The sequence below is a fragment of the Dipodomys ordii genome, unplaced genomic scaffold (genome assembly GCF_000151885.1).
Source record: "Dipodomys ordii isolate 6190 unplaced genomic scaffold, Dord_2.0 Scaffold62, whole genome shotgun sequence".
NCBI classification, from domain to species: Eukaryota; Metazoa; Chordata; class Mammalia; order Rodentia; family Heteromyidae; genus Dipodomys; species Dipodomys ordii.
This window is the reverse complement of record NW_012267278.1, coordinates 1,016,396-1,026,755: the sequence shown is the minus strand read 5'-3', so window position 1 is coordinate 1,026,755 and position 10,360 is coordinate 1,016,396. Positions and strand designations below refer to the sequence as shown.

Below are 10,360 nucleotides of genomic sequence, written 5' to 3'. Positions count from 1 at the left end.
TAGAAGACTACCACAAATATCCTAAGGTCACCAGCAGAACCACAATCAATATCTTATTCCTAGAACAGTTGTGATGCCTCTTGAATTAAAATCAAGACAGTCCATGGGCCAAGAATGGGACAATATGTCCTTGCTATAAAAATTTACAAAAAACACCTGAGCTTGGAGTGAAGTGCTGATTTGATGCACTTTGACTGGAGTTCTAGAACAGATATGATTGAAACTTGAGACAAGTGGTTTCAGTGAAAATTTTCACAGCTAGAAAAATAATTCTATGTACAAGAGTCGGTCTTGAATTCTCAATATAATCCTATGTATTTTGTAGCTTTACAAATATATAAATGGGTTGCCTGGGATTCAGTTTTGCTTCCAAAATGACAGAAAACTCAAAATAGCAATGACTTAAATAAGACAGAAGAGGAAAATACTTCTGTCTTATGGATATATAGGCTATCTAGGACTGGAATGGTGGCTCCCCAAGTATTAGGGACACAGACTTCCTCCTCCTTTCTGCAACATCTTCAGCCTACAGCTTCTATTTTAGGATCCAGGGTGATGGCTTCCGATTTTGCCACCATGCTGACATCCAGTAAGAAGCAGAAAAGAGACAAAGAAAGGCAAGCTTCTTCCTTTCAAGGAAATTTTCTGGAAGGTGAGATGTGGCACAGGTACACATATCTCACTAATAAGAAGCAGTTACATGACCATACCTAGCTGCAAATGAGGACTACAAGTGTGGCATTTATTCTAGAGGGTCATGTGCCCAACTAAAATTTGAGATTCTACTATTACAGGGAAAAGAGAAAGTAGATATTGGAAAAGAGCTATTAGTTTCCTTGATAAATTTTTAAGAAGAGTAAAATAGCCATCACATAGAGGTAATCACTGTTGACATTTTGATATGATGTGCTGGATGTGTGCGTGTATGTGTGTGTGTGTCCATACATGTGCAGGTGTTGTATGATTTCTTTTACAAAACAGAGTATGTTCACACCATGCGTGTTCTCATTTTGTACATATCTTTTTTACGAGTATATGTATATAGTTATCTGTTTTTACAAGCTCAAAAGGAATCCACATTTTCACCTAATAAACTAAGTATGTACACAAGTCATTCGAATAAATAACTCTTGCTTAATGCATTACTGTTTGGAGGTCAGGAACACAATTCCACATTAGCCAAAAAAGTGAGAGGAGTTGAAATTTGCAAAAGGGCAAGATCCCAGGCATATATAAGTACACCTGGCATGTATATAGTCCTAGATTTGCAGAGGTAAAGAGTGAATCCCTGGTGGGACTCCACTATATGCAGGGGCGGGGGAGGAAGTGGGGCCAGGAGGCCACAAATCACTGCTGACCGACTTCTCATCTCCAGCCAACCTTCAAGTGCTGCTCACTGGAGAGCTGAGCTCATGATATTTGGGGAAATTTATTGAATAGAGTCTGTTGTTATGATATTTAGGGCTTTATTCCCCTGACAACTTCTCCTAGGATTTAGAATCTTTCTCAAAAGATCAGGGGATTACATTTCAGATCAGCATCCAGAGCAGTGAGTTATCTTTGCAGCAGCTCAGAAAGATCAGTTCCCGTTTGCTCTCATTTAATAAACCTGCTTTATCTGCTCAGTACCCACAAGTGTGTCACAGGAAAATATCTTACTTTCTGCCTACCTCTCTCTGGCTGTCTCCCTACAGCATCTAGCTATGCAAATCAACTCTGCTTAGAATTCCCCTGTGATCCATGCTTCCTCTTACATGAAATCCCAACTCCTCTACTGCACTTGCATCTCTCTCCATAACCCATTTCCCATTTTCTACAGATATTCCTCCCGCCTGTCCCATACATTGCAGCAAATCACCTCAGGCCCTTTTGCAAAGCTGAGACTTTTTTTTTTTTACACAAAAAGAGCTTTTGAGAGCCAAATGAACTTTAGCTCTTATAAGCTGTTTAATAATGAATAGCATAAACCAAACATGGTGGTTCATGCCTATAATCTGAGCTATTCAGGAAGCAGAGATAGGATTATGGTTTCTAGCTAATGCAGGACCCAGGTTAGTATTAGACTCCATCTGAAAAACTAAAAACAAAAGGGTTGGGGTTGGGGTTCAAATGATAGAATACTTGCCTACTGTAAGGTTCAGAGTTCAACCCTAGTACAGATGTGTGTTTGGGGTGTGGGAGTGAGGGTGAATGCTATTAACCCTTTGAACGTTGGTTTCCTTGTATGTTAAATGAGAATAATAAAAATGGTCCCACTGGAGCATGAGTGGATTCAATGATAATCCTGCATGTAAATTGTCCTACATTGTGCCTGGTCCATGGCAAGGGACTAAATAAATGTGACTCTTCTGTCCTCATCTTTTCCTTGTAATTATTTTTCTCTGTTTAAACTCAAATTTGCAAAGGATTGTACTTCACCTAGATGCTACCTGTTCATGGATGGTCTTCTACCTGTACTCATGCAGTGGGGCTGTCCAATCATCTAGTCTATTACATTCCCTTTCAGTTAGTCCGCGTCCCCAGTCTTCTTGCGGAACTCTGTGCCAGCGCTTGAAAGCTATATTCTTCCTACTCTGCCCAAAGGCTATGTAGTCTTCATGTGCCAACACCATTCTTAGGTCAATTGTCACCAGAAAAATGGGGCCATCTGACAGACCAAAAAATGGGGGCAACAGCCTTCCAGAGCCCAACGCCTACCAAGAACCTCTATCTCTTCAGGTTTCCTTACTCTCTCTTCTCTAATAAATGATAGGGAAAACCTCTACTCTAAAGCTATATTTGTGTTTTTCTGTGGGTAGGCTCTAAGTATACATTATCTTTAAAACCTTTCTTGATAGAAGCACAGTTCACGGGGATAAATGGAAAGACAGGAGAGTGATGCAAGGGGTGAGTGATCACGAGGCATAATACATATAAATGGACATGTTGAGCCCCTTTTGTACAACCATTTGAAGATGATACTTAAAAAGGGGGGTGAAATTCACCTGAATAATCAAAACTGAAGCTAAAAAAGCAAAATGAGGAAAACTGCCCTCACATTTGACATGCAAAGAATTAATGTTCTCAATACATTTCATCAGCTCTTTAAGAAAAGCATGAAGTACTAACAGAGCGAGGTAAAGTGTAGATAATCCACAAAAGGAAATGCAAACTGCCTTACAAAAGGTTCAATGCCATTGGTAATCAAATAAATATAAATTTAATCTTTAAGAAGATACCACTTAAGCCCCTTGGCATTAAAAGAATATGGCAAAGTAACCCAATACTACAAGAGCTGCAGAGAAACTGTTATACTCAGAGTGCTATTGACATTGTAAATGACTGCCATCATCTTGAAAAGCAATTTGACAGCTTATTTCAAGAGCTAGGAAAATGCTTATACCCTTTGCTGACAATTTTCATGGTAATATAATCATATGAAATAAAAATAATCATGTGCATGAAAGTAATTTTTGTAGGGTTATCTCTGATAGCAAACATAAATAATTGAAAAACGTCTCCCAGTAGCTGGATGGTGAATTAAATATTTCATTGTGTAATATTGTTAGGCATCAAATCATTATTAAACACCCTTCATCTCCCCACTTTACTATTTGATACTTTTGTTCCTTAATTGTACAAGGGAGAAAAGGCAACACTTCAGTTTCTGGGTCCCTTGCTTAAACTTGTTATGTGTGATCCCCATCTACATTGTGGTCTTTCCTTCCTCATATATTTTGTGTCACCTGTCTTCCAGATGCTATCTTTGTTCACCGACTCCTTTCTTTTCCTTGAGACCAGGAGTTTCCTATTCTTATTAGTTCCATTTTTAAGGAAAAGCTCATTCTTGGGCTTAGTGGTAGAGTGTTTGCCTAGCATGCTAGAAGCCCTGGGTTTGATTTCTCAGTACCACCACATACACAGAAAAAGGCCAGAAGTAGTTCTGTGGCTCAAGTAGTAGAGTGCTAGCCTTGAGCAAAAGAAGCTCAGGGACAGTGCCCAGGACTTCAGCTCAAGGCCCAGGACTGACTAAAAAAAAAAAGGGAAAAGCTCATTCTTAAACCCACCCTTCTGTCTAACTGCTGTCCTATGTGCTCACTCCTTCAACGTAACCTTTTCCTTATAGACAGCTCTAGTTAACAGCTCACCCACTTTCACCTGGATGCCCATCCCTTCTGGGCTTCAGCAGTCACCTATTACATTTTGATTGCTAAGCTCACAGAACACCTTTCTTTTCTTGAGCTTGCCTCATTGGCCCTTTCAGCATATAAATTGACTCTCCCTCTCCTGAGACCTTGTCTCTCTGATATCTACACCCCTGTTCTTTCCTCTGTGACTGAGGTGGGGTTTCCAGTTAAGGCCTGTCATAATAGCTACTCTTCTCAACTTTCTTTGGGGCTCCCCTTTTCTCCCTCCATCCTGCAATGATTCTGTTCCCCGAAGGGACTGTAACTGACCCTCTTTACTCTTTTTTTTTTTTTTTTACCAATTTCCTTTAGTTGGAACTAGATCAATAGAGTTAAGACTCTGTCTTTCTCACTTCCCAAACATGTGGCAGAATTATTCCACCTCTTCAACATCAGTTTTCTATAAAGTGGAGGTAATAATGGCACCCACACCATATGATACCTAGATGATGGCCACCATAACGATGATGATGATAATGATGATGATGATGATACCCTAATCTTTTTCCAGTCTAGGCTCTGCTGAGCTCCAGATGACTCCTGAATCCCCATCCTATGGGATACTTCCACCTAGATGTTTCTCCTCAAATTCAATAACTGTTAACCATTTTGATTTTCCCTCAACCCTGTCCTTCTAACAGCTGAAAACTGGCATTTGTCCTTTGGTTTATCTCCTTTTATCTTTATTTCCTTACAGCCAAAAACACCTGTAAAGGTTCCAAGTGAAATTTACTCCTAAATTTCCAGTATGGCGAAATGCTGGCAGTGTGGAGTATCCCTGGAAAATAAGGCTACCAGATAGAAGGAGGGAACTGGTCCCCCTGTGCAGGCCATTGAAGGGCTGCTTGCCAGGTAGAAAGGCCTGGTTTGAATGACTTGTAAGAAATAATCCTTTGGGGGCTGGGAAGGTGGCTCAGTGGTAGAGCACTTGCCTTGCATCCCTGAGGCCCTGGGTTCGATTCCCCAGCACCACATAAGCAAAAAGGAAAAAAGCCAGAAATGACACTGTGGCTCAAGTGGTAGAGCGCTAGCCTTGAGCTGAAGAGCTGAGGGACAGCGCCCAGGCCCAGAGTTCAGGCCTATGACCAGACCCAAAAAGAAAAAAAAAAAAAGAAATAATCCTTTGATAATTCATGACACTAAGAGTTTAAGAGCTACCCTTCTAGCAACTAGAATTGATTTAGTTAATATAATGTCCAAAATCTCTGAAGGATCCATGAACTACTCCAGTCCCTACTACCACTACCATCCACGAAGCCTTCATAGCACTGCTATAGAATAGACCATTGTGACAACTTCCTAACAGATTTGCCTGACTCTACTCTTGACTTTCTCTGATCCATTCCCCATCCAGACAGTTGTTGGTGAGTCATTCTCCAATTGTTATTGGGACCCAAATAAAATTCTGATACCAACACCCTGATAACCTTCCAGCCCTGGCACAGGAGACCCTTCATGACTTTGCCTGTTTACCTCTGATATGACCCTTTTGCTGCAGTTGCCAGCCAGGGGTAACTACCCTGTCAGGTAGCTTGTCTCTGTCAGGCTCCCTGGACTTGACACTTTTTGGCATGCAGCTTCTCCTGCCTGGAATACTTCCCTGGCTTCCTTATCTAGGTGACCGTTACTCATTCCTTCAAGATTCAGCTTGGTGCTACCTCTCCTGAAAAGCCCTTTGATTCCTCCAAGTAGAGTGAATATCCTGAATATCACCATAACCCCTAAGATCAGGTCTCAGCATGTATCATGCTGTTCTCACAGAATCTCTTTACTTGTCTCTCAGGACAGGTATGTAGTTTGGCATCTTCATTTTCTAGAACATAGTGGAGCATACAGTCAGTGCTCAGTAAATGTTTATTGAATAAATGGATGACAAGGCAAAAGAAAACATAACTACAGTGCAACACAGAAAACATTGACAACATAGCCTTTATGTCTTAAGATGTACATGTATAGAAATAATACTTATAGAGATATACATACAGCATACTATATGCATAATGCATCGCATATTTTGTAATATACTCATATAAAATACATACACATGTGGATAATTCTGGAAATATCTATTCAGCAAGCATTTATTTGGCACCATCTCTGTGCCAGATCACATTAATGGAAATATTAACTGGGACTGGCTTGTTGTCACAAAGATTTGCTGTCTGGTTAGCAATCCTGGCTAGCTGATCGGCATATTGGGAAATGAATTTCTTTCAAAATTCTCTTTTATGTTAACAACACATTTTTAAAGCATCTTGCAATAAACAGCTTACAATAAACAGTTCATCTAGAAAATGCTTCTTATAGTCTTATTGATGTTATAAAATTCAACTTCTATCATTTTGGATCCATCTTTCCAAAGTAAAACTCATTTGAGTTTACATAGTCACACACATTGATCAATGTTACGTTGTCTTCCTCATAAGAGTGTCAACATCTTGTACACAATGAGTCTGTCGAAGTGAACAGCTGGGAGTAACCAAGACTGGCTTAATTGTGCCTTGTAGTCTAAGGGCAGCTTTTCTTCTCATTCTAAGCAGAAACACTAGGGTAAGGTGGAATAGGGGAGCCTCCATTCTAGGAGAAGGCTCATCACCAAGCCTCTGCTCACCTGTCATTCAGGTAATCAGGGAAGCAGAGATTCAAGACTGAGAGAGGAGGAAGCATCGGTCCCACAGAGTGGGGTAGTGCTCTCTTGGTAATGCTCTCCTTTTTTATATGGCTCATCGCCACCCTCCCACCATCCTCATGGCCCAGGCAGAAAGAAAGAGCAGACCTGCACCTGGGAATCACAGGGGCCAAGCTTCAGAAGAAGAAGGGAAGGGTACTTCCTGTTCTCTCTTGCTATGCTCCTAATATCCCAGCAGCTCTTGATAAATATGGCACACTGAATGAAATGAACTCAGTCTAAAGTCAGGTCTCCTACAATGCCCTGGGTACCCTTGGACAACTCACTCACCTCTCTGAACCTCAGCTGTCCCTGCAGCAAAGATAATAACCCCTAACTCCGTAAGATTGTTTCAAGGAATAAAATTAGATAATGGGTATGAACCACTGAGTGAGTGTCATTACTTTGAAAGTGTAGGGCAAGGCAGATCAAAAGACTGCTTCATGTTTCTTTGTCAATATACCAGTGGAACCAACTTTCTCATTTTCATACTCAGTAGAGTCAGTAACCTAAATGATAATATTATATATTTCTCCATAAAATGCAGCTGTTATTTTTATTTCTTATGAAAAACACCCATGATCTTAAATGCTGTAAGTTTTCCTGATGTGTTTTTAAATATAGTTCTATTGTTATTATTAAGGAGTTGTACAGAGGGGTTACAATTCCATGAGTCATGTAATGAGTTCTGTTCTTGGACAATGTTACTGCTTCCTCTACTTTTCTCCAGTTTCCCACTCCCATCCCTGCCCAAAAGTTGCATAGGTCATTTTTTTTTACATAGTGCATATTGAATACCATGACTGTATTTGTTCACCTTTTCTCCCTCCATTTCTGTGCCTTGCTTTTGCTCCCCCACCCTCCCCAAAAAAACCTATAAAGACAAAAAATACCAACAATAATAACAAAAACAAGAAAAAAAACCTTGTTCACCAACTGAATTAAACCCAAACTCCCAACTGTCCTACAATGTTCTGCATGCTGTGGTATGTGATATTAACATTGGGACTCTGCTTCTTGTGTAAATTTGGTGAGGACATTAGGTGATGTTGACCTCAAAGGACAACATCCCTTTAGAGTGCAGACTGCTTACCTGGAGTGAAATAAGAACAAACATCCCTGGTGTGTTTGGCCATGCTAAGGAAGTAAGCACCTTACGTTATGACATATCGTTGATGGCTGAGGATGAGAGGAAACCGTAGGGACAGATGGAAACATAACAAAAGGAGACACTTTGGATAGAATGCACCTATGCACGTGTCCTAAAAGATTATCCTTTAAAACCCTGAATCTGGACAATGTAAAGGATTCAGTGCTCTCTTATGATTTCTACTTCTTTTCAGAACAATCTTTCTCAATAAATAGCTTCATTCATCTCACCAAGCACCTGCTGTCTTCCTGACCTGCCAGCACAAGGATCTGTGAACCACCAGATTGACCTAGACTTCCCAAAAGAGAATTGTAATGCTTGTCTCTGAGAATCAAAGAAAAGGATTGTGTGTATGTGTATGTATATGTACACGTGTAAATGTCCAGAAAGAGAGCTCTCTAAGTTTTTCCAACTTAGTATAAGGGTCTAAGGAGTTTGACTGCTCTGATTTTGTAAAAACAGAATTGCTTGGCAAAAATCTAAGCCAGGAGAGGGCACAAAAGTGGCTGTATATGAAATCAAGGACCAGTGTTTAGGGCTATTGAGTTCATCAGGGCCAAGAGAGAACCAAATTTCAGCCTTCATCATGGTACAGAAAGGAAATTCTGTGTGAATGTGGAAAACAAAATGTCTTCAGAGGGGCTCTTTCAGGTTAGTGGGCTAACCTGAAATTACACCAAGTAGCTTTAAGCTAGGTTGTTGCCAATTTTCTTTTATTGTACCTATTTCAAACTGGAGTGCACTAATATGGGTGGGAGGGTATATGACTGCTTTGATGAATAATCTCAATCCTGGATTTAGGGATTTAAAATATGATGCCTGTGCATAACTTCAGACAAAATAAATCAGAATCTCTGAGAGAAGGATTCAGAAATTGTTGGTTTTAGAAAGCTTTCTAGAAAATTCCAGTGAACTGAGATGAGAAAGAGTTGGGGTTGACAGGTTGCAATTCCTGGATATAACTGTTGATGGCTAGATGGTGTTAAAATATGAAGAGCCAAAGCACCTTTCAAAGGGTATAATTAGCTTGTCCTTTTGTTGGTCATGAGTTTAACTTGTTACCACTAGTTAGAAACTAAATTTTGCAGCTAAAACACAACCAAAATCACAACCAAGCTAGTACATGAATAATACACTTAGCTGTGTGTTTTAGTCATATGTGAAAAATTCACAGAATAAAAGTCCACTTGAAGTACCCACTCATAGTGGCTGAAGGTTAAGGTTTGTGGTGGCAATTTAAAGGAAAGGCATAGCATCCTGGGACATGAACACTCAGAACTAGGAATCCAACATGAAAGGACCAAGATCACTCTCTCAGTGATCTTTCGGTTACCCGACCCTTTATCTGTTCTTCCTGTTACCTGATCCTTTATCTGTTCTTCCTGAACTTCTGTTTCATTCCTACACTCCAGTTGGCTTTTCTGTGGTTGTGTGTTTCCTCTAAGGTCCAATGTTAAAGCACCTTATTGCCAGCTACCAAATCCCAAGCCCAACACTGGGATGTTACAGCATCATCAGTTTAGATTTTCAAGAGAGAGAGGAATCTATTCACCACTCTTATCAAAGGGTGGATGATCTTGTGTAACCTTATAAGGAGGTGCCACCCTCCTCCCAGAAGCTAGGCTGGATGTCACATGTGATTTACAGAATGAGTATTCTAGGAGACCACTGGATCACTATCCTTCTATAAAAGCTATGATTAAAGACCTCATTTGTTCTTAATCTGATTAGTAGGAAAATATATAGTCAATATACCATCCCAGTAGTTTGACAGTACACCTGACAATTCTGAAATAAAATTTCTGGCTCTTATGTCAATCTTGTACTGAAACCCCAAATCATTCACTTCAGAAACGTAAGCATTCAGCCAAGTTTTTGGATTCATAACCAAGGTGGTGTGTTGATTTTTTTCCAAATTCTTCAAGGGGGTGTAATCTCATTTTAGAGTCCAACACCAGCTATTGCAGTAGAGAACTGAACTGCCTTATCTATGCCTTTCTCATCTGGTTAAATCCAGATTCCCCAAGGTATGGAGGCAGCCGTAGTGTGGGCTTGGAGGTCATGTTGAACAGGGTAAGCCTGTAATACTTATACTTAATTATAACTGACCCATGGACAATGAGTAGTTTTTCTCTTCTTTTTCTCATTGAGTCCCTGAGGCCAGAGGCAAAGTGAAATCAGGAGGGAGGGGTGGGATAAACACCAATAATAAAAGTTCATTTTCACTTTGCCTAGACCACCAAGACTATGGTCTCATACAATGCCATAATGCAGTGTGCAATCAGAGGGGTTACAATTACATGGGGAAGATGATGAGTACATTTCTTATCAAGCATTGTAGCCTCCTCCTTTGTTTCCCCTTCCCATCCCTTCCCA

The 10,360-nt window shown here is 40.2% G+C and overlaps 1 protein-coding gene across 1 annotated transcript in view; it reads left to right on the top strand.

The window, feature by feature from the left end:
- The first annotated feature begins 555 nt into the window (after positions 1-555).
- The window catches only part of Gpr6 (G protein-coupled receptor 6), a 13,559-nt gene continuing 3,754 nt past the window's right edge, over positions 556-10,360 (top strand). The window contains exons 1-2 of the mRNA XM_013022365.1: positions 556-652; positions 9,930-10,057. Coding sequence (XP_012877819.1) covers positions 556-652; positions 9,930-10,057 — 225 coding nt within the window. The remainder of the gene's footprint in view (positions 653-9,929; positions 10,058-10,360) is intronic.